This window comes from Curcuma longa, chromosome 11 (assembly GCF_044706935.1).
Source record: "Curcuma longa cultivar G26 ecotype Majalengka, Jawa Barat chromosome 11, ITB_CL_G26_1.1, whole genome shotgun sequence".
Taxonomy (NCBI): Eukaryota; Viridiplantae; Streptophyta; class Magnoliopsida; order Zingiberales; family Zingiberaceae; genus Curcuma; species Curcuma longa.
The window spans coordinates 21,882,312-21,905,992 of record NC_133871.1 but is presented as its reverse complement, the minus strand read 5'-3'; the positions used below and the strand labels follow the sequence as shown (position 1 = coordinate 21,905,992).

At 43.1% G+C, this 23,681-nt stretch overlaps 4 protein-coding genes across 4 annotated transcripts; 2 read left to right on the top strand and 2 right to left on the bottom strand.

The window, feature by feature from the left end:
* Positions 1-136: 136 nt before the first annotated feature.
* On the bottom strand, positions 137-3,187 carry LOC141842273 (uncharacterized). Its single transcript, XM_074730487.1, has 3 exons — positions 2,350-3,187; positions 425-469; positions 137-344 (listed from the first exon to the last, which is right to left on the bottom strand). Exons 1-3 carry the CDS (start codon positions 3,185-3,187, stop codon positions 220-222), a joined length of 1,008 nt encoding a protein of 335 aa, XP_074586588.1. The 3' UTR covers positions 137-219.
* A 1,986-nt stretch (positions 3,188-5,173) lies between these two features.
* LOC141837343 (indole-3-pyruvate monooxygenase YUCCA1-like) lies at positions 5,174-13,753 on the bottom strand. Its single transcript, XM_074724764.1, has 5 exons — positions 13,744-13,753; positions 6,325-6,974; positions 6,003-6,251; positions 5,858-5,917; positions 5,174-5,353 (listed from the first exon to the last, which is right to left on the bottom strand). The coding sequence occupies exons 1-5, from the start codon at positions 13,751-13,753 to the stop codon at positions 5,174-5,176; spliced, it is 1,149 nt and encodes a 382-aa protein (XP_074580865.1).
* Positions 13,754-16,189: 2,436 nt separating this feature from the next.
* LOC141840856 (protein MIZU-KUSSEI 1) lies at positions 16,190-17,493 on the top strand. The gene has a single exon (XM_074728936.1). The coding sequence runs from the start codon at positions 16,337-16,339 to the stop codon at positions 17,147-17,149; it is 813 nt and encodes a 270-aa protein (XP_074585037.1). The 5' UTR covers positions 16,190-16,336; the 3' UTR covers positions 17,150-17,493.
* A 3,426-nt stretch (positions 17,494-20,919) lies between these two features.
* On the top strand, positions 20,920-23,638 carry LOC141839424 (small ribosomal subunit protein RACK1z-like). The gene is made up of 2 exons (XM_074727166.1): positions 20,920-21,838; positions 23,371-23,638. The coding sequence occupies exons 1-2, from the start codon at positions 20,966-20,968 to the stop codon at positions 23,467-23,469; spliced, it is 972 nt and encodes a 323-aa protein (XP_074583267.1). The 5' UTR covers positions 20,920-20,965; the 3' UTR covers positions 23,470-23,638.
* Positions 23,639-23,681: the final 43 nt, after the last annotated feature.

The window sequence follows — 23,681 nt, the reverse complement described above, 5'->3', positions numbered from 1 at the left end:
CATTGCACTTGCTTAATTAATAGATGTTTAATGTTTCTCTTCCAAATTTTTGTCGAGCATCAACAATTTTAATCCTAGATTTTTATTTATCAGAAACATTCGACAAGGCTACTGACGATCTAAAAGCCTGCGCAAAACTATTAGCAATTAGGTACTCAAACTGTGTTTCAAAGAACAAGACATGTAAATTATAAATCAGAGAATCACACAACAAAGCATTCAAAACCAACGGTTCTCATTGCTCTGGACACCGCAAGTCACCACACTTCTTTTACGTATTTTCCTCAAATACCAGATCAGACCTCCGACGCCTACTGCACCAGCAACTGAAACGGCAGTAGTACCTGATCAATCGAATAAAAACGAGTTATTTTATTATGCTTTTATATTTTCAAGGAAAAGGAATTTGTACAAGCATCCTCACCTGCAATAACTGCACCTGATGCTCTGTGTCTTGTGTAGGTGCCATCTAATTAATGTATAAAGGATAAGAAACCTTTAGTTTGAGATTCTGAACTTGGAAAAGAAGCAAAGAACCTTTGAAGCTTAATAAATATTGACAAAAATTCAATCCTGGGTCAAAATTTTGATGATATGACTATCAAAGCTGAGGAGGACAATATAATAAAATTAAAGATCATTCTGAGTTGTTTTTCTCTTTACCTTGAGTTGCAGATCGACTACAAGAAAAGGTTTTTGAGCTACAAGGTAATGAAAATAAATCTGAGCGACTAGCTTGTGTTTTGGGCTGTAGAAATGTAAGAACTCCCAATTGATTACATGGAGTTTTAGTTTGGAGTAAACAAATAAGTAAAATCTATTGGCATGATCAAATTGAACAGATAGAAGAGGTATTTACGGACATGAAGCAAAGAACATTTTTTTGTAGGGCAGAAATTAAGTCTGATTAATAGTGTTATTGTTCACCGTCTTCTGTATCCAGTTAGTGTTTATTTTGTTCTAAAATGGGCACTTGAGCTAGATAAGATCAGAGTAAATTTTCTCTGGAAGAGACAGGACAAGGTATAAGCTAGGGGATGCCACAGTACCTAAGAGATTAGGAGGGCTATGCATCCTTGAATCAACCATAAATCCTAAACCAAAAACGTCTACTTATTGAGCTTATTCACGCTTATTTATTAAAAATCTTATCAAATTCTTATAAATTAGGTTAAATATTTATGTAATATATTAAATTTATATTAATTTCTTATTTTTAATATAATGTGAATAGTCAAGAGCAGAAACTTCTCCAAGCTCTAAAAACACTACACTTCAATTGAGTTAAGATTCAATAATATTTAGATGTAGAAGAATTGGGGCTGGATATGGAGATCAGAAACATACTGAACATCATCCAGTTAAGAGTTGGCTGCCCTGATCGCTACATATGGAGATGGGCACCGGATGAACTTTTGCAGTTAAATTAGCTTATAAGGATTTATCTGAATTTGGGACTGTTAAACCTGGATACTCTGTGGACCTCCTATGCACCAAAGAAGATCAAAGTCTTCACCTGGTTGCTTTTAACGGACTGATTAAACTCAAAGTTGATACTTATCAGGAAAGGGATGCAAGGTATTGATCCTCTGTGTTTTTGCCTAACTACATTTGAAACCGCATCACACTTATTTCCGGCATTGTATTTTCCCAAAAGATTGCTGAGAGCTTGGGCATATCTATGGATGAGTTAATGTAGGCTTTTTTTTGGTGAATGGGGATCCAATTCCAAATCCTAGATCATCATCTACTAACCATTTGTCAGGCTTGGGATTGATGTGTTTGACTTCAACGCAATGACATTGTTTTCAGAAATGTCACACAGAAAAGCCCCACATTATATTCCTGTTACCTGTTGTGCAAGCTTTGAACAAATAGGTTAGCTGATAAGAAGAGAAGAAAGACAGAGGTGCAGATACAGAGGGTGACAAATCTGATCAGTTATTGCTAGCTGCTTCCATATTGAACCAGATTGACTAATGTAGAGAGAGTAATGAAAGTAAATCTTCTCTATTATGGCTCCACGTTGGTCCTGCAACTTTAGTTTAACTGCTTATTTTTTACACTAAATGTTTACTTCTGTTACTCTAGCTCTGTGTGTTTTTTTTTCTGTTCAGTATGTTGTATTAGTTAAGAAGTAGCTACGATATTTATGAAAGCTTGTCTCATAGCTCAGTTGGCAAACTAAATTGGGCATGCAATGCTTCCTATTCATGGGCAGGAATCTCTCTTGCCTTTCCTCTTTTTCAAGAAAAGGAAAGACATTTTGACTCAGAATTGAGCAAGAGCAATTTTGAATGTAATGTGCATTGCAAACGTAGAGGAAGGAGAGCAGAGGAGCATGCACACCTGCGCAGTGCGTGGTTGCGTTGCCTTCGTCACAGAGACAAAGAAAGCTCCTTGACGCAGTGTCGAACCCGCATGTCCCGCCGGCACCCCTCCGCACGTCCTGACACTGCAGGCACCTCGTAGTCACCGGGATCTCGAAGTCCACCCGGATGCCGTACTCCGGCACCTGGTCATACGGCGGGAAGTTCTCCCCCACCGTCCGCCAGTACACGCTCGTGTACGTGGCGCAATGCCGCAGCATGAGCCGCAGCGATTCCGACGCCTTGGGGAAGTAGGAGCAGCAGCCGCTCCGCCGGTCGGCCTCGGGGCAATCGGGCAGGTTGCGGCACAGGTAGCCGGCGCTGTCGCAGGCGGAGTCGCAGCGATCAGGGAAGCGCTCGCAGAAGGCGGGCTTAGGCTCCACGATGACCTCGTCCCTGTTGCAGTCGAAGAAGAGGTAGTCGTTCTTGGGCGAGAGGGAGAAGCGGGTGCTGGTGTCGAGGCTAAAAGGGTTGGCCGGCCGCCGCAGGGGTTCGGCGACAGTGGAGGAGTTACAGCTCCACATGGAGGGGTCGGTGACGACGAGGTGGGGGTCGGAGTAGTCGACGGAGGCGACGGGGTAAGTGCCGGAGGGCGTGCGGAGGAAGAGGCGGGAGGCGTTGGTGCAGATTAGCATGTTGCGGTAGTAAGGGCTGCCGCAGCCGTCGTCGATGGCGAAAGGGTAGCGGATGGGGATGCCGCCGCAGTCCGTGCGGCATAAGCTGGACAGGGCGGAGGAGCGGTGAGTAAGCATGGAGAAGAGGAGGATGGAAAGGAATGGCGTCGGGAATCGGAGGGAGAAGAAGATGGAGTCAATCATCGTGGAAGATGAATTACAGACGGCAGTGGCGTTGATGGAGGATTGCTAAGAGGGCAAAGGAGGAGAATAAAGAGGGTTTTGTGATGGATTCTCTTAGCTCACTTTAATCCTTCTCTTTACTCTCCTTTTCCTTCTTGTTGCTTTCGGTTACTTAGACTGCCACCTTCACCTCTACATCTACATCTTCATCTTCATGCAAAGCAGGAGTCTTCACCATGCATCGTGATCCTTTACTTCTATATAAATCTCTACATATAGACATTTTAAAACGCACTTGTTTATATCGAATTCTGAACCACCGGAGCTCTTTTTCAAGTACTGTCTGATGCTAAAAAATACATGATGAAACTTCATTAACCTTAAATCATTCTACTTAATAATACTGAACCTGGAGAACAGCGACGATTCTCCATTTAGGATGGAGAACAGTAGAGAATCTAATTAGGATTTATTAGAGAGATTTAAAATTTGAAATTTCTCTGCTAGAATTTTCATCACAGCTATTGTCCTGGCAGTCTCACCTTCCTAGTTAAATATCTGAATTGGCTTTCTTTCTCTTCCTCTTCTTCTTAGGACTTTTTAATTTACTTGGTATGATTTTATTAGTTTCCACATACATAGATTCAATTTTAAGAGGATTTAGGTAAGTATGTTGATTGCTTGGGATGATATGGATTACAAATAGGTGAATGGAGGGCTCTTGACCACTTCAAAATCAAATTTTTAGCATATTTCTAGATAATCAAATTTTAGAGAGTTTGCATAGTTGTAAAAATAGTTGCGAAAGATAATTATTACAAGCTACATTAAAAAAATGTCATCTTGATGTTCCCATGTATCTCAGATGTCTTATTCTATATGTTGGTACAATCGACTTTAGATCAAGGTTGATTGGTTAATCAAACACTAGTTGAGTTTCAATGTTTCAACAATATATTAGTTAGATGTCAAGTAGATTCATGGTTCACCGAATATTTGATAAAAAATCCAAGTGGATCATAGATGACTGGACGCTTGACATGAGATAAAAAATTCAAGTGGATCATGAAGGATCGGACACCTAGTACGAGACAGATGGAAAAATTCAAGTGAGTCATGAAGATCGGACACTTGGTACGAGATGAAAAAAATTCAAGTGGATCATGGATGACCAAATACTTGGCATGAGACAGACAGAAAAGTCCAAGTGGGTCATGGAGGACCGGACAGTTGACACGATATGAGAAAATCCAAGTGCATCATGAAGGATCGGACACTTGGCACAAGATAAAAATCCAAGTGGGGCATGGAAGATCAGACACTTGGTACGAGACGGAAAAATCCAAGTAGGTCATGAAGGACTGAATAATTAGTGATGAGGGAAATTCCAACAAGTTACGCATGATTGAATATTGAGCAAAGGAAGTCTCAGTAGGTCAAAGTTGATCAGCTGCTGAGCAAAGGAAGTCTTGGTAGTAGGTCATGATTGACCAGATGTTAAACATGAGATGAAAAGTACTGAAAGGTCAAGATTGACCGGATGTTAGGCAAAGGGAAGTCTTGACAAGTCAAGATTGACCAGATACTAAGCAAAGGAAATCTTAGTAAGTTGAGATTAACCAGATATTAAGAAAGATGAAAATTCAACTTGTTAAATTGAAATAGGAGTATTAGTCGATTGATAGGAGCATATCAATCGACTGATGAAGCTCTAAACTTCAAAATTAAGATTTTTATGTGTTTAGGGTTTGCTATTATTCTAATCTAATATGGATCGTCCATCTAAGATCTAAAGAGATCAGAGTAGTTCGTCACGATCTACGTAGTTCTAAATCTCAAGGAATAGTATATCTCAGCCATTGATCAATATACTCTGATACTGATAAAAATTGAACATATAACAACTCACCACTGGGATGAACTGGACTATTACGTTGATGGAGATCTAAATCAAGCAGCTAGGATTTAAAAGAAACATTGGAGAAATCGTCGTCTTGGAGTAGAGCTTCACTGTGCGGAACAAGCCTTCGCTCCTCCTTCATCGTCGTTGATCACCAAAGTTTCTTCCTTCACATCAACCATTTTGTAGACCATGAAGTGGTCAACAATGAACTTTTTGACCCCAGCATCCTTCGATTTGTATTCCTTGTCTAGGACTCCCACATCTCTTTTGTTGTTTTCATCATACTGTACACATCGTACAGTGAGTTGACAAGGCAGTTAAAGATGTAGTTTTGCTATAGAAACTTAGTTTGGTTCCATATATCCATTGTAGTGATGGTTTTCAAACCACTAACACCCTCAACATATTTGGGACATTTCACGATCAAGATTGTTAGGACCTTTTGAGATAGAAAGGGAGGGGGGTTGAATAGCTTTGTCTTGAACTAAGGCAGCAGAAACTTTCTAACAAAACAACTACCAGATATAATGCTAATTCGGATGATTTTACCTAGTATCCGTCTCTTTGATGCAACTAATCCAAAGATCCACTCTTGCTCACCACTTCCACTAAACATTCTTCTTCTCGGACAAATCTTGAAGGCAGAGAAACTTTCTTACAGTAGGATTATAATTGCTTGTGAAAATGATAGTAGAAACATAAAGAGGAAGAAGAGAAGTTTTTACAATGATCTTAATAATTTTGCTTCAAGAGATTGCTCCAAGTTGTGTAGTAAAACACCAGATGACCTCTGTCCCATCGATGAACTTTGCTCCTCTCGGAGTTATCTCCTTCACGCCTCGCGTCACCTTATAAGAGGATGATCAGTTTAAACGAGAGTTTGTCCATGAGAGTTACTCGGCTTGAAGGTAATCGATGAGCAGTTAAGCGTACCTTAATGTTGCCAGATTTGATTTGGGCGAGGGCGCCCGCGTCGAGGACCGGAGTCTTGCCCGTGAGGTTCTTGAGGGCGATGGGGCCTGTCTTAGGCCTTCGGAGGCCGAGCCTGTCAGTGTCGCCGAGCATGAGATGGGCCACCGCGCACAGAAACTGGTCCACCAGCCGCAGCGGTAGCCACCGCAGGAGCGCCACCGTCAGGCCGAACGTCGACATCCGCATCATCTCCCGCGGCAACACATGTACCTGGAGAAGGCACCATTGTGAAATAGTTGATCGCGCGCCAAGAGCAAGAGATGTGTAGGGAGAGCGAGCTTACAGTGTTCCTGACGACCATGTGAGGTTTGGCGCCGTGCCGGCAGAGGTCCAAGCTCACCTCCATGCCGGAATTCCCGCAGCCCACGACCAGCACCCTCTGCCCAACGAAATCGGCCCCGGATTTGTAGGCGCATGTGTGGACGACGCGGCCGAGAAAGCGCGTCATCCCGGGAAACTCCGGCACCAACGGCTCCGCGTTCTCGCCCGTCGCCACCACCAGCCACCGGCTCGCCAACTCCCCGCCGCCTCGCGTCCGGACCCTCCACGCCCCGATGGCCGGGTCGAACTCCGCTGCAGCGACCTCGGTGCGGAACCGCGGTCGGATGCCGAAGGCGGCAGCGTAGGCCTCCAGGTAAGAAAGGAACTGATGCTTGGACGGGTACTTGGGGAAGCCCTCCGGGAAGCCCAACATTGGAAGCTCGCAGAACTGCTTGGGGAGGTGGAGGCGCAGGCGGTCGTACGTGCGGTGCTGCCACAGCGAGCCCACGCAGCTGGACTTCTCGACCACGGTGGAGGGGATGCCGACGTTGGCGAGACAGGCAGCGGCGGCGAGACCGGAGGGACCCGCGCCGATAATAATGGGCCCCGGCACCCAGGTTGCTTCAGGTGGGCTATCGTCGGAGGAAACGCGTCCTCTGTTCCGCTCTGCCCCTCCTCCACTTTGCATTGCCCTGTTTGTCGCTATTCGGCCTTCAGTTTGCTATTCTTCTTCCGCAACTGTAGCAGAAAGGGACTCGTCGATTATGACCGGGTTCGGGAAGTCGAGAGGGGAGAGTTTTCATTTATAGGCAGATGGCGGTGGGTGTTCTGGAATTCGGACAGTTTCAAGGAAGGTTTAATGGAGAGGTTTTACATGGAGCAGAGCAACAGCGAGCGACAGTGAAGTGTGAGAGACGTCGAAGCGTAAGGCAAACCATTTGGTCCTTTCTATCGCCATTCTTTCCTCTCAAACATACTGACCGAGACCAAGAGATACATTTTGATTGGGATTACGCATGCAGCTGGTATTAAAGGACATAAATGACGGCAAAGAGTACTCTTGAGTAAATGCTGCTAATCCCACTGCTACTCTCAGCTCTTAAACGAAATCCACAGGAATGTTCCATCGATGACTTACCGCATGCAGATTAACAACCTTCGTCTTCGCCAAAGGTAAAGAGGAGGTCAACTCGATCATGTTCGCAAAGGAACGGAAGGTCACTCTGACAGAGGCCATATAATAGCTATGTCGCTCGATTCTAACAAACAGGGCAAAAGCATCTGATTGAATTAGTCTTTGAGTGAATGCATGTCTTGACAAGATCTCGATGGTCGTTTTCAAAAGATTTGAACACAAGCGAGGGAATTGCATGCCAGAAATGACAAAAGGAACGATTAAGAGGCAAGGCGACGGCCGTTGCCTCGTCGTCGGAGGGGAACGGATCGCCGTGAGTGCAGTGTTTTCTCTTTTAATTAAGAGTTTCAACCAAGTTATTAATCGTGTGCATAATTTTGTTAGTAGAAGTCAATCTGGATGTTATCTTCAATCTTGGAGCGAGCATCCTTGTTCAGTATGCCTTGCCTTCTTCTTCTTCCTTACTCCAATTCGTCAGGTTTAGTCCTAATTATTTTGGTGCAGACACAACGCAAGGCCTAAAGAATATGCAAGGCCCCTTTCCTTCTTCTTTTATCTCTGCACATGGCTGAAAGAAAATAAAGCACCTAATTCTTCATCGCCATCTCCCTACCTATCCACTTTTTCATTGGATGCAATTGTATCAGTCTATAAGGATGAGACTTGCTCATTCCTGCAATGGATTTGAAGTATAGTGACTTTCTCGATATGCAATTTTGTAAGTGTTTCTATGCATCCAACCGATACTTTTAACATAGAGACATTCTTCCGTAAGACTTTTCTTGTTGACCAACATCCAATCACTGGCACTAAAAACATAAAACATCTGATAATCACTAGCGAAGCCTTATCTAAACCCAACTTGAGTATCAACTCAAAGAGGGCATTGGAGTTTCTTGAATTTCTCACAGGTATGGATATATAGTAAGTTAAGATTTATAGTCCTAGACCTAATCATTGTTTCTCAATATAAAGTTTTAAAAAATTATTAATATCTATGTGATGAAAAAAAATATTTAATTAAATGTAATAGTCAAATTAAAAAAATTCAAATCTTTTTTCGACGGTAAGAGATGTGATGTTATGCTTGGCCGCAAGGCTCGTAGTCGGATCAAATCATGATATTAGAGCAGTCAAACAGTTCATAGAGAATCGAGTCCAAATGACAGTAGAGTAATCGGAGCAGTCCATAGAGTTGGTCACTCGGTCTCTCTCTCGATCATCTCAATCTCGACCATCTTGGTTCTTTCGCTCTCTCGAACATCTCGATCTTGACCATCTCAGTTACTCAATCTCTCGCCCATCCCGATCCTCTCAGTCTCTTGGCCTCCCCCTCTTGGCCATTCCAACCCAGAAGCTATCAAAATTTTTCAAGCGTGCGAGCCTTGTCAAAGAATCAGGATGGTTATAAAGGTTGTTAGGCCTAGTTCCTTGGATCCCCTCGTATTTGCGTATATAGTCAAAAGGCAAGAATAATTAGTATTGCCGAATCATAGGGCAGTTACAAGGTTGATAAATTTGATCCCCTGGTTGCCACATGTCGAAGGCATTTGGTAGTGATTATCAGAACTTGTCCCTTCAGTCATGACAGGGTCTGCCCTCAGGTTGACGTAGATATTCCTTTTTGTAAGTATATAATTCATCTTACATGTATGAAAAATCTTTGGGCTCTCTTGACTTCATCAGCTTCATATATTTCTCTTTCTTTCTCTGCTTACTTGAGTGTCGGAATGACATACCGAGAATCTTCAACACCATGCTAATCTGTTTGTTTAGTTGCTCTCCTAGTCACCCTTTCGTTGATGGGAGCAACGGTACAAGAAGTGACAATTTATTGATTGATAACTTAACCATCCACGACATTCAACAGGAACACTTCTATAAAAAGAAGAGCATTATCTTAATTATTATCTTGCTGGAGTGCAATTTCTCATGTGGCAAGCAATTTTGTTTTCGATCAATCCTGACGCAGAACCTTGCACTGTGCTGTTTTCCGGATTTCGCTTCAACTGCTGATATGGGCTCTTCCCGGGCCGGACATGAGCGCGGCCCATTAACCACGCTACATTTGAAATCGTTTGCGCACGGTTACGGATCTTTCCCTTCAAAGATGTGCATTTATTTGTCCCGCATGTTGGCACTGTCTTCGTAATCTGCCGTTTCTTGCTCGCGGAGTTGGCCGCCGGCGATAACATTCCTTGCACAAGAGGTCTTGGCACCATTCCCACTCCCTTCTCCATTCCCACTCTTTCTCCGACGACATTTTATAGCACCAAGAAACCCTAATTTCCGGTTCGGACTGTCTACTTGTACAGTTCTAAAAAAAATTCCCCCCCTTCTTTCCTAACCCTCCTCCCTTGCTCTTCTCTCGCGAGCCCCCGGCACCCGGCCACCTACCGGCACGCCGTCGGCTGGCAGCGCCGCTGCTGAACGAAGCCAGTTCCGCCTCCTCCTTTCCCTTCGCCTCCGGAAGCTCCTCTTCCGCCCGGCGAGGTGGAGCAGCAGCCAGGACCCGACGTGGGCGTCCGTCACATACGGGATCTTCCTCTGCATCGATTGCTCCGCTGTCCACCGCAGCCTAGGCGTGCACATTAGCTTTGTCAGCTAAGGTGTGCGTGTAACTTCCTGTAGTTCTCTTTTTCCCTTCACAGGTTTTGGTTATTGAACGATAGCTGATTGCTCCTTAGAAATTTTAGCTTTTTTGTTCCTTAACGAAGATTGAAGCTTCAGGTAGTGCGTTAACTTTATGACACAGAAACCTAATTGATTCACAGTAAGGTCTCACCTTTGCCATAATTCTATTAGCAGAATCCTTCTGCATTTCTCTGGAATCTTGCTAACTATCGACTATCCTGTGTGATACGATCACAAAAAGGATAAATTCAAAGGCCATTCATTTACCTATTAATTGAGAGTTGTGTTTATTTAATTCCTATTGAATAATTTATTCCCTCATCTTATGTAGATTTTTTATTCTGTCATAGAAAAGAAACCCTCTTGGATGCCTATGCATAATCATCACCTATGGATTCCTTTCTTTTTATATCAATCAAATCAATGAAATAATATAGCCTTTGAGATTTGGAGGTTTAGCCTCTCAAGGTGATTATATCCTGTCCTATTTCTAGTGTTCTTATTACTGCATTTATCCAATGATCCAATAGAAATTACAGACAGTTTGTTATTAAGACTGAAATTGATGGAACAAGAGTGCTCAGGTAGCACAAAGTTTACCACATTGCCGTTTTAGCAATTTTCAGGTCTACCATTTTTGTGATCCGATACAACAACAACAACCAAGCCTTATCCCACTACGTGAGATCGGTTATATGGATTCTTATACATTATTGGGGTCTATCACCTACTAAATAAATTTTATCTTATTTTATTGTTGCTAAGCGAGTCTTAGTTTCATCATTTCACATACCATTTTTGTGATCCGATGTAAAGATAAATTCTTAGTTTCTTAGAAAAGAGTCAATATTATTTTTCATCTCTTTAAGAATGTTGAAGATAATTGAAGATAAGGTGGCATGGTTGGATTTTCTTTTATTTTGGTTTATTCTCACTGATAGTTCTGGAAATATATTTATGAACATCTAAGAAGGTTCTCAATGCCATCACGATGTTTGTTAAAGATATATTAGATCTTTAATTTCGACGGCTAGCAGTTGTTACATAGCTTTGATGGTACACTGTCCCTTGCTGTTTCTGGTTAGAGGTCAGTAGAGAGTGTTTGACGGCAACAAAATGACTGAGTCCTGCTTGGTCCACCTCGACGGCTAACAGTTGGTACAGACGGGCCCGCCACATGCGGCCCAGCCCAATTCATATGGGCTCAAGCTTGTGTTGACCCTGTAAGCACCAAACTCAAGCCCATTGGCCGGCCGTTATGTTGGACAAGAGAGCCGAGCCGAGCCGGCCGTTATGGTGGCCGCGGTTCAGTTAGACTCGAGTGAGGTTTTTATCCATTTCCCCCTTCGATTCATCTCTCGCCTAGTTGCCGCTGCGATCACGACGCTACGGCGGCGACGAGCCGCAGTGGCTGCCCCTCTTTCCATTACGCTAGCCCAACTTCTTCTTCGTCCTCCGTCCTTCGCTTATCGCTTCCGTCGCCGATCGTTAGCTGTGCGATCGGCCGCAGCGGGCAGCGGTGGTTCGCCACCCCTCTGGCAGCTGGCAGTGGGGTTTGTTTCCTCTCCTGATCCTTCTTTTCCTCTCTCTTCTCTAGATCTCTTACGTCTCTTCTAGCGATTGACACTCCCAGCAGCGCCACAGCCCTTCGCTGGTCTTGATCGGTAATTTCCTCTCTTCCTTTGGCTTGTTACCAGTGGGCCTTTCTTTCAGGTGGCTCCTTGATCTGTGGGTATCCAGGCCTTTCCCTTCCCTGGGGTGAGTGTGTGTCTGTTACTGCTCGTTTTGTTGCTAGTCATTTCAAATCTGATCTAGGGCTTGCATTTGTTTATCCGTAAATTTTGTGTTGTTCTTAGCTTGAATTCATTCCCACTCCTTCCGGTTTTGGATAGCTTGTGGTGAGGGTGAGTTGTGGCTATTCTCGTGTGCAGTGTTGTATGTTTGCTGTTTCAAGTAGTTTAATTGCTGTTGTTCGTTATAGTTTTGTGTAGATTCCTTGCTCTTGTTTGTCTTGTATTTTGGATCTATAAACCCTATTTGCTATCTATTTTAGGTTTGAATTTAGGATTTTAAGGGTGTTTTGGTAATAATACTGTTTTAGTGCCTTATTTGGTTCTTTTGGTCTCGTAAAAACCAATAGAGTAGACCATAGTATAGGTTGATCTCATTGGGAGCACACAATTTCTCTTAGAGCTAACAAATTACTAGGAGGCTTATTCCACTGATATCGAACACTTAATATCATTAAATAAAATTGTTGTTTGAAATAGGATCATTCAATATTCTTTAACAAATCCAATTACAAGAGAAAAAAATCACTATTTGGTTTATTCATAGACAAAATTTTAGGGTGCCAAAGGCTATAAATGAGTTGAGCATGTGTGTGCAACTACTACGATATCAAAGTAGGCGAGGCGAGGAAACTACAAAGATGGAAAGGAGCATTGTGGGCTCCCAATAATCAAGAGATTGTGAGGATAAAATAGGGAGAGCGCAGAGGCAGAGTGCTACTGATTCATGACCTGAACACCCAGATGTGCAATTTCTCAAAGAGGAGGAACTTAGGAGTGGACAGGAGGAAGGACGCTTGGTGGTGATTGTCACCGGAGAGCACTTAGAACATGTTGGAAATAATGAAGAGATTGCGATTCTTAAGAGATGGATGACTCAAATCAAATTCCTCGAAAATTTCAGAAATTTTTTTACATAAAAATCATGTAAATTATGATGATACACCCTTGGATTTCATAGAGTGCCCCACATACTTTCTAAAACAATGGTGCGACAAGGCATGTAGGCTATCGATGCAATCAGAACTGAGATGCCTCTTAAGTGATAGGGAGGTAATTGGCAGTTCACAGCAGTGGGCCTCCACCAGTCCAAAATTGCAATTTCACCAACTTGGAGCAAACGAGTTTGCTCTCATTTTGTCCTTCAAACTCTCTCACATAAACCAACAGGAGTAGGGCTTGCCTAAGTGGGAGGGTTTTCTTGGTCAATGGCTTGCCTAAGTTAACTCTCTCACATAAACCAACATGGGTAGGGCTTGCCTAAGTGGGAGGGTTTTCTTGGTCAATGGCTTGCCTAAGCTTCCTATGTAATTGAGCTTTCATCTCATGTAACTTAGATTTCTCTCTGTGGAATTATAGTTGGGTTGAACCTCTTTATATCACTTGTTTTTCTTAGCAAGGTGTTAAAGGAGGTCCTTGGTTGCTCATAAGGTATTCCTTACATTTCTTATAATAAGAGAGAGAATATGTGTGACTTCACTAGAGTGATTTTGGCATCCTAGGCATAACAATGTTGATTTATGTTGGGTGGTTAAAAACAAGAGTAAAGCATCTAAACTATATACAGTTTCTAGGTAGTTTGATACTGAATGGTGCTAGAACAGCTTCATCCTCAACAAGTGTCGGATTTGATCTAAGATTTGGTATCTTAGAGTTGCCCCATGAAAATTACTTGGCAGGTTATCACTTGATTAAGCACATTCTCTTTCACCATTGGCTTTGCATCCATTGTTTCCTTTATGATTATTTGTTAAATCAATTTTCATTAAATAAATAAAAAATTCATCTCTTCCTCTCCAAGGAACAATGAGGGAAAATGAGTTTTGTCCATTCCTTCTAAGCAAAAAAAAAAAAAAAAAAATTGAGGAATCATTTCTTTCACCTCTCTGCATACTGTTTTTCTTTTAGGATATGTCTTCTTTCCTCTGAACTTTTCATCGTAGGAATCAGGGATTTGGTTTAGCAACTTCTCCTATTCCTATATTACATTAGCATTTTTGCATGTTTATTTATTTGTTTTTGTTTTGTTCCTAAATCACATCCTTCTGTATGCCATTGTGGGTTTTTTGCCCTTCAAATCAATTGATATATTAAACTTATTACAGTTTCCAATAAGCCGATGCTATGAACTTGAGAGAACTTGATGCTTAAGGTGTAATGAAGTTCTAATTTCTATATTCTTTAACCAAACTTCTTCATTCACAGTTTATCCAATTAGAATGGGAACAGGATTTTTATGGGCAACTGCTGAAGACTTGGCAAAGAACCGAGGAAGGGTACTGTCACTGTACCGTCAATTCTTGAGATGCCTCAACTCCCCAGAACTCCCTCTCACCCATGCCGCTCGCCTTGCTAAAAAATCAGAGGTCCGCAGCATCTTCTTGTTCGGTGCCGAGGAGCGTTCCCTCCATAATATTGCTGAGCTCATTGATACCGCTAATTACTCGCTTTCCATCCTTAAGAAAGGTCGCCTACCATAGCATCCAAAAGGTCTATTTAAAACTCTAAACTGTTTACTCGTCATTTCATTTTGACTTCATATCGTTATATGAAGTCAGATGAAATGGACTTGCATGATTTTAACTTAAAATTCTACAATTTTGTTTTACTTATGCGTTAACTTTAAATGCTTCGTAATGTGAATTAGCTTTCTGCTCTAGTCAAGCATTTGATATTAATGATAAGTTCTTTGTTCTTACTGGTTGCTCATGTTAGCCGCTGTTCTTGCTAATTTGAATATGGGGTTAGCTTAGGAAACTAAGAAGATATAACAAAGCGACCAAAATGAACTTAATCGTTCTTAATGTAAATTGACAATCGGCGCTCACTATTCGTATGGAGTGCGCGAGAACCTCTGCTCGATTCTAACTGATCTAAAGTTAAATACGTATCAGACCTTGTTCATGCAAATATATAATACTAATATTACATATATTCTAAAAGTGTTTTTTACAAATCAGTTTTTTGTCCTATAAAGTATTTCCTTAAATGCGTTAATATTCTTGTGAATTCATATAAGTCGTTTAAAATTACAGTGAGTTGGAAGAGTTTTTACGATTAGTTATTCTGTTAAAAACGAGGCAGTGCATCAAATTAACCACTGCCCCTACCGATCTGCTTTTGCATGCATGCCATGCATCCGTCACCTCTGTTTTTGTCACCCCCCTCGTTCTTGCATTTTTCAGTTTGTCTTCCGAATAGCATATTAAAATCCAAAGTGCAATCGAGGGTGTTTGTCCTGGCAAGGAACAAGGAGTCAAGGTCATCTTGAATCTGCACTTCTGCAGTGACAGCGCGTAGGGAGCAGGGGCATTTCTATCAAATCAGCGAACAGAGAAAGACAGAGAATGAAGCTCCCGTTCCAGTTCGCTAACACCTAATAAAATATACATCAGTAGGCAGTAGCTCGATGGAGCCAGCGCAGCTCTGCTTGCTTGCTCTCTCTCTGTCTTGCATCTCCCAAAACCTGGTCTACGTTGTTAAGCGGTGTGACTGCTTCACTGCCCCGCTGCTTGCTGTGGGTTGTTTGTCTGCCCTGCGTCTCTGCTTGCGCTGCGCCCGCTTACGTTCACTCGGTCTGTAATCGGTTTTCCATGCACCAGCAACGCGCGGTGCAAGGCCAGGGCAGTGGCGCAGTGCAGTGCAGTGCATCAAGCCGGTCAAGACCAGGCAGTACGGCATGGGTCATCCCAAGGTTTGGATGCTGGCAACCAAACAGAAGCATGTCGCCTTCTCTTCCATGTCCCATCTGCTCAGCCTCTCTCCTTCCGCCATGCTGATGCAGACCTCCACAATTCTTCTTTCGAAATTTTATAGAGAAATGTCTCTATCGTATTTAATGATTGTCTCTTAAATAATCTCTGTATCGAGCTTTACTTCAATATTTTCCTTGTCTACACAAAAAAAAAATCGACGCTCTTCTAAACACAGAGAATATGAGAAAGACGAAGCTGTTTGCTAGGTCTGAAATGGTTCAGGGAGGGTGAGAAACGAAGAAGCACTCGCTTAGCTTGGCCTCGAGCTAAGGATGAAGAGCACAAATGAGCAACAACTTCGGAATTGGAATCATCCTTGGAACTAAAAAAAACAGAGTGTTCATGTTCTCTCACCCTTGTCGATCTCGATAGTTCTATTGGATTAAAAAACAGAAATAAAATCTCTGAAAAAAAGGAAGGAAATGGAAATAAAATCTGGTCCAGCTTAGCCACCGATTCACGGTCGGCCCAATTTTAAAGGCGATGGACAAAAGGACTAGAGAGAAACAGAGAGACAATAAATGAGCCCTGGCCATCGCCCAAAAGCATGCACATCAACGGATTCCATCTTCTCTTTACTCTTCTCAGAACAATCATCTCCCTCGCTCGCTGCCCTTGATCAATTATTTATTTCCATTGCTGCGACAAAAGCCAGCAGCCACACTCCAAAACGCCTCTTAATTCGCTTCTTCCTCTGATTTCACTGCCAGCCAGCCACAGATGCGGACCATCATGGCGAGAAGTCTCCACGAGTCCTCCTTCTCCTTCTCCAAGAGACACTTCGGCCACTGGATGGGCGGCAGGGGATCCGAGGACAGGAAGAAGAAAGAGGAAGGCAAGGTGGCCGCCGAGGAGATATTTACGCTTTCCAGTGTTTGCGGCGACGACGAGGAGGAGGTGGACGACATTGCGCCGCCCATCAAAGCGGAGGCGCGCAACAAGAGATCTTCGTCCTCTACAGTGGCGGCCGTCGCCGTGCGCGTCTCGAGGTTCCGCGCGGCTCTGGCCGCGGTGGTCGCCGGCAGGCACCGGCCAGTGGGCTTCGGTCCCCGCGTGACGGGCACCCTCTTCGGGCGCCGCCGCGGCCACGTCCACCTCGCGTTCCAGGCCGACCCGCGCGCGTGCCCCGCCGTGCTGATCGAGCTCGCGACGCCCACAAGCGCGCTGGTGAGGGAGATGGCGTCGGGGCTCGTGCGCATCGCACTCGAGTGCGACCGCCGGGGCTCCGCCGGGAAGAAGCTGCTGGAGGAGCCGCTGTGGCGCGCCTACTGCAACGGGAAGAAGTGCGGGTACGCGGTGCGTCGGGAGTGCGGACCAGCCGACTGGCGGGTCCTCCGCGCGGTGGAGCCGGTGTCGACGGGCGCCGGCGTGCTTCCAGCCGCCGCCGGCGCCGGCGACGCAGGGGAGACGATGTACCTGAGGGCGCGATTCGAGCGCGTAGTGGGGTCCAGGGACTCCGAAGCCTTCTACATGATGAATCCGGACGTCAACAATGGCGGACCGGAGCTGAGCATCTACTTGCTCAGAGTCTGAAACTCTGTCCTGTCCACTGCTGTTCCTCATCAATCAATCTGCTGTTCATTAATCTATAGTCTTTTTCCTCTCCTCGTAATCTCGTTATTACTCTCATCTTTCACTAGATTTTTGTAATTAAGCTGTTTAATTTGAGCTAGTGAGTAACAGAGAGGAGTTCGATGTAGAAATTCTTCCATTATGTCCTCAAACTCACTCGAATTTCTCATTTGGATCAGAGTGATGCTCCAATGAATCTGAAAGTCCTGTGTTCAGCGACTTACAGTGTGTTTCCAAGGAAGAAGAAGAAGAAGAAAGAGATGAGAAAAAAAAGCTTAGACATTGTCTGAGAGAAAGGCAGAGAGCTGGGCCCCTTCTTTTTTTAATTGTTTTTTTTATCTCGAATTATAAATCAGAATCGACATTCGTTTCTCATTCTCCGAGGAAACAAAATCGTTTAATTGTTTTTTAAATTTTTTGTATTAATTCCTGTTCCTTTTCCTTTTTTCCTTTTCCTTTCGCTGTACAAATATTTTATTACATCCTTATAATGCGCAAGGTACAAATAATAAATTGTCTGTCGTATCAAAATTTTTATTTTTGTTATAGTTATTATAATGTAAAAAAATTAATTATTTTATTTTAATCAAAATTATTATTTTATATAAAATCGAAGGCAGATGAGGTGTTTGTAGTGATGTTAATTAATTTATTTATTTATTGCGTGGGTAGTGATTGCAACGCTGCACACGCGGTCAAGTTGGGGTGGAGTCAAAAACCGGGAGATAGTGGCGACTTGTCTTTTCTGTAGTCAAGGCTCGAGGTGACAGATAGATATTATTCAATTTCAATTTCAATTTCATTTCGATTTCAATTCCAAAGTGGAAGATGCGATGTCATGCAATTGCCGTAATTAAAATAATCAAATAATATTAATTTATTCTGATAGTGGAAAATGAGTATCATTAGACTGCCAAACTTCCACGCCAAGAATATAGTGTTATAAGGTCACTGATGTGAGGCAAAGTAAAGATGAACATGGTGAGTTTTGACTCAATCAATAGAGAGTCCATCCGACTTCTTGAATTGAGCATTCCAATTCTTAACTTACATAGAATTTCGACGTCGACCGATCAACCTGTCGATACGACATATCGAGTCCTTGATTCTCAATTTCTCTACTTTCTAAGGCAAGCATTTTGACTCATTGACGACGTCTGACTCAATAGAGGTTCAACTCCTTGATACTCAATCGTTTCTGACTCCTCGGTACATTTGATTCAATTCAAACACATGAAGCATCCCTGAATGTCTCCACTGTACATACTTGAGTATGATCGACGTGGCTAGTGAAAAATACGAAGAACATGGGACCATAAGACTAGGACATGAGTGGTAAAAGAAACTGAGAACATAGTACGATGTTGCATATCCTCAACCCAAACGTGGGTGACTAGAGATGTGAATAAAGGAACATGGAGCTTGTGCTTCTCTCCTTCAAGATTGTATAAGGGCGGGCACAGGGATGCACATACGATTCCAACCACTTCTCTTCTACTATATTATATTTTCTTCTTTTTCATTCTTTGATTATAGAAGTTACTTAAACATCAAAATGGTTGTGCTAAAATCTGTTTTAACGTCCATTCTAACTCTCTTTGAGTGTTACATAGATCGCTCGAAGTTGATGCAATTCCAACCCAATGAGTATTGGACTACCTGGAAGACCTTCAATCCGTCGTCAGCCTCCTTATTAATGGTTTCTTCATCTTCGATCTCAAACCGGATAGGTCACAATGCTATTTAACAAAGAGTAAGTGAGCTATAGATGACTACTTAGTGTAGTAATATAATCAAACCCTTTCCTTTAAATAGACCAGTCCAAAGTTTATTCTCAGACGCAGTTAAGAAAGAAAAAGAAAGCTATGATCAACTGTAAAAAGCTCATTTGATAGAATCAAGAGACTCGGGGATCTTTAGTCAGTCACAAGGAACTTCGTCTTTTTCAGAATTTGCAATCCGTGAAGGCCATTGTTTACAATTAATCAGTCAGATCGAAGATTTAGAATCGAATCAATTAAGATTTTGTTAGCATGCTAGCGCCCCCACGGGCGGGGTTTACGACATGTGCTTGCAGCATGAGGTAGGCGGTTCGAAGGTAGGCAGCAAATGCGATAACATCAATATCTGTCCATGTTCATGCCTTCAACCACCATGTTGTAACCGGCCCCGCATTCATCATGATTTACTCCCCCTCGTACTTGTGGGGCCAGGGTGGGAGGGGCCGCTAGGTTGGCGAAATGATGGGTGGATTAAAATGGCGAGAACTGAGAAAACGCCGCTGCGCAGCGCAGCCCAGCCCAGTTTGTGAAGGAGCGTGAAGAAAAGGGAGTGCGTGGGGTCCAAAGCCGAAGAGAGGAGAAGGCTGCCGTTGGTGGTGGTTTGGGAATGAGAGCTCTTTAATCTGTCAGCCAATGTCATCTCTAAGGACTGTGAGGTTTGTCCGGGACAGCGGCGACATGGAAATCTTGGTCGGATATGTCGCTGCGCCGATTGCCGAGCTTCGTGGGTATCTCATCATGATACACCAAGGCAGACGCCATCGCCATCGCCATCACGCAGCCACAAAGTCTCTCTCTCTCTGCTTTTTGCTGCTTTTCAATTTTGATCAGGCTTAAGTTTAGAATTCTAAAACATTTAAACAAAAACAAACAAACAAACTGTGAGAAGTGCAATTTCTCTTCACTAAAATATCGTGCCCCCAAGTGCATATCTTTGACTATTAAATATAAAAATGTTCAAAATTTAGAGTTTCCCCTCCACTTAGCCACCAATCAAGCACAACTTATGTGATACACATCTTTTAATGAGTCTATCAAAAGACCCCATATTAGAGGACTTTCGATATTAGAGGACTCTCACTTCTCAATTTTTTTCAACTCCCCTTACCAATATTAGAGGATTTAGACTCCTTAACTCTTTAAGGTCACTCCATTTTCGACTCTAGCTAAGAACTTAGATATTCGGCTCAAACAGTCTAATCTTCGAGACCACTTCACTTCCTATTTTAGAAACTCAAATATTCAACTTAGATAGTCTGATCTTCAATATTACCCCCTATATACTTCCTTTTGTTTTTTATTCACTATGCTATCTCCCGTGTTTCGCAGGGAGAGAGCTTAATTAGCTTAATGAATGTAATGATTTGTTTCTTCATGAGCGTCATGTCTGTACGCTGGCACTTGTTTCGATCTTATCAAGTGCAGTTTGTCTATGAATTGTCCTTCATGAAGGCATAACATAAATTAATGACACATAACATTGGATGGAAACTAGAAATCAAGATCAGTAGCAAGTACCTCTGCGGAAGTGGTGGTCGGAGACGTTGGCGGATCGAGCACGAGAAGTACCGAACACCACGGCTACGGGGGCGGAGGACGAAGAGGAGGGAGGTGGAAATCGGAAGGCTAGGAAATATCAATGGAATTGTGATTCCTCGTTACGTTGTTTCCATCGAAGGAGAAGGAAGGGGACGAGACGGCGGCGGCCATGGCGATTGCAGCGGCGAGAAGGCGGAGAGAGAGTTAATTGTGAGTGATTCATTATAAACTAATTAGAAAACTTACGAACTAATCAGTGTTTAACAGAGCTTAATGGGCCATGGCTTGTTAGGCCCAGGACACGTCATCAACTGTTGGATCTCACAAATTTCGAAACCCTAACAACTGCCTCTTCCCCTATAAGACGCCGTTGCCTTTCTACCCTTTTCGGCTGATTGCTGTCTTGCTGTCCTTGCTGCGTCAGCCTCCGCCGCCGCTCTTCTCCGCTGACAGCAAGATGGCCGACACCCTGGTCCTCCGCGGCACGATGCGCGGCCACTCGGACGTGGTCACAGCCATCGCTGCCCCCATCGACAACTCTGACATGATCGTTTCCTCCTCCCGGGACAAGTCCCTCCTCGTCTGGAACCTCACCAAGGACGCTCCCGCCGCTGGTGTTGACGGTGCCGGAGGGGGTTCCTATGGCGTGCCCCGCCGTCGCCTCACTGGCCACTCCCACTTCGTCCAGGACGTGACCCTCTCCTCCGATGGACAGTTCGCCCTTTCCGGCTCCTGGGATGGAGACCTCCGCCTCTGGGATCTCTCAACCGGCGTCACAACACGCCGCTTTTGCGGACACACCAAGGATGTCATCTCCGTCGCGTTCTCTGTCGACAACCGCCAGATCGTGTCCGCCTCCCGCGACCGCACCATCAAGCTCTGGAATACACTCGGTGAGTGCAAGTACACTATTCAGGATGCCGATGCGCATACCAACTGGGTTAGCTGCGTTCGCTTCAGTCCCAACGCTTTCCAGCCCACCATCGTCTCCGGATCCTGGGACCGCACAGTCAAAGTATGGAACTTGACCAACTGCAAGCTGCGATGCACACTCGCAGGCCATACTGGTTACGTTAACACGGTTGCCGTTAGTCCCGATGGTTCCCTCTGCGCTAGTGGTGGTAAGGATGGAGTCACGCTGCTCTGGGACCTGGGCGAGGGGAGGCGCCTTTATTCACTTGATGCAGGTGCCATCATTCACGCGCTATGCTTCAGCCCCAATCGGTACTGGCTTTGTGCTGCCACTCAGGAGAGCGTCAAGATCTGGGACCTTGAGAGCAAATCTGTTGTGCAGGACCTTAAGCCTGAGACGACCGCCACCAAGAACCAGGTACTCATATTGGTCACTCCTATCATTACAAAATGAATGGTCTTTCCATAAAACTGACATCTTTGATCATATTCCAAGTTTGTTATTATTCTGTCAAGAAATTATAGTTTCATGAATTAGGTTGTGATTATGGAGGATTATAGCTTTTCATTTTTATTTCTTCTGTTTCTGTTCATGTGTTTAGAGTATGGAGTTCAAAATTAACTTGTTTGAGATTTTACCTTTTCCCAACCAAACCCTTTCAAACTTGAATGACCAAGGCAATTGTGGGAAATGATAGGAACATGAATAGTTTTTCCATTTTATGTGACACTTACATATATATTGATTCGTAATTTTATTATGAACATGTTTGAGATTGACGTTCTTCTTTACTTCATTCTTTTCACCCTCCACTTATATGTCACTGGCCTCTCACATCAGTGTCTTTAACTGGTAACGACTAGTGTCATTTCTCTAAGGATATTGATTCATCTACCTTTTGGTCTTCTAATTTTGTGTCCATGGACACTCAAGTAATGGTTTTCGAGAAGTCATTTTAATAGGTGTATGAAAACAACCTTTCTGATTGTTGCTAGTTTTCCAATGGCTGATCTGCCTTACTCCTTGACAGACTTTTCTATGGTATAACATAAGTCAGAAGTTATGTTCTCAAAGATAGGCTGAGTAAATTGTCTATTTATTATATGTGGCATTGTATTCTGAATCCTGATCTGGAGGATTATGATATTTAAGATTTTCAAAATCTATATGTCAGGAAGTAATTTTTTACCAATAAATTTCTAATAAAAAAATCAGGTTTTATTGCCTCTGATTTTCTGCAGACAGAAACATCCATAAACCAATAAAATTGTTCTATAAGCAATCTTCTGTCTTTTGGCTCTTTGGTTTGCTTTTAGTTTTATTCTGCCTTGTTTACCTATGTTCCTTGCGCACTTCATTAGTTTTCTGTCTTTATTACGGTTCGTGCACAATCCAAGTTCAACCAAATATTTGTCATCTTTACTAGCTTTCAATAGGTTAATGTCGCAAGTAATTGATTTAGAGTTAATTTTGCCATTTTTGCCATTGTTTTTTTAGTTTAAATTCCTCACATTCTATGTTTGCAACATCCTTTTGTTTACCTTTCTAAGCATCTAGTGAGATTATTCTAGAGATGGTACAAGTTGGTTCCTATTGATCACATTACATTTCTGTTCCACATATGTTCCATCACCATTGACAGATGACTTAATGTTTCTAAAGCATCAAGACATCAGCTAGTAGATAAAAATTGTGTAAATTTACATAGGTGGTGTATGTCATGTTTTACCTCCATCAATTTCAGAAACTTATGTGCAAACAAGGAAGCTCAGTTCTTGATTGCTCCACTTGTTTAGCTTCTTTACTAATCATTGTACTTTAACCCTGGGTATGGTACTTGCTGACTATTTCTTGTTCCAGCGACATGAATTTGTTTCAACATTTCAGATTCTTTCCAAGTTTAACTATTTATTTTATATGCATAAACGATTCTTTGATTGTTCCTGCAGATCTTGTACTGCACAAGCTTGACTTGGAGCGCCGATGGTAGCACACTTTTTACTGGTTACACAGATGGAACCATCAGAGTATGGGAGATCCGCTACTAGATGCATAAATAAGAGCTTCTTGAGCCTGGATTTCGGTTTCACTATGCATGATTTTGACACTGAGTGTTAGTAGCTTTCAGGTGCCGAGTAACATTTCTGCTTGTGTTATTTATTGTTGAAATTCTAATTTACCGTTTCCGATGGTGGTAAAAATTTGTTCTGCTCTTCAGTTCAGTTGGAATCAGCTTGGGTTTAGATTCCAGTTGAATTGT

Bases quoted from the DNA above. Each gene is read 5' to 3' on its own strand.
- LOC141842273 (XM_074730487.1), bottom strand. From the start codon at position 3,187: ATGATTGACTCCATCTTCTTCTCCCTCCGATTCCCGACGCCATTCCTT. The intron at 470-2,349 runs GTGTGCATGCTC...TACATTAATTAG, and splicing joins CGCAACCACGCACTGCGCAG to ATGGCACCTACACAAGACAC. The intron at 345-424 runs GTGAGGATGCTT...TCGATTGATCAG, and splicing joins ATCAGGTGCAGTTATTGCAG to GTACTACTGCCGTTTCAGTT.
- LOC141837343 (XM_074724764.1), bottom strand. The intron at 5,918-6,002 runs GTACGCTTAACT...TCCTCTTATAAG, and splicing joins TCAAATCTGGCAACATTAAG to GTGACGCGAGGCGTGAAGGA. The intron at 5,354-5,857 runs GTCATCTGGTGT...CGATGTGTACAG, and splicing joins AGTTCATCGATGGGACAGAG to TATGATGAAAACAACAAAAG.
- LOC141840856 (XM_074728936.1), top strand. From the start codon at position 16,337: ATGCGGACCATCATGGCGAGAAGTCTCCACGAGTCCTCCTTCTCCTTC.
- LOC141839424 (XM_074727166.1), top strand. From the start codon at position 20,966: ATGGCCGACACCCTGGTCCTCCGCGGCACGATGCGCGGCCACTCGGAC. The intron at 21,839-23,370 runs GTACTCATATTG...TTGTTCCTGCAG, and splicing joins CGACCGCCACCAAGAACCAG to ATCTTGTACTGCACAAGCTT.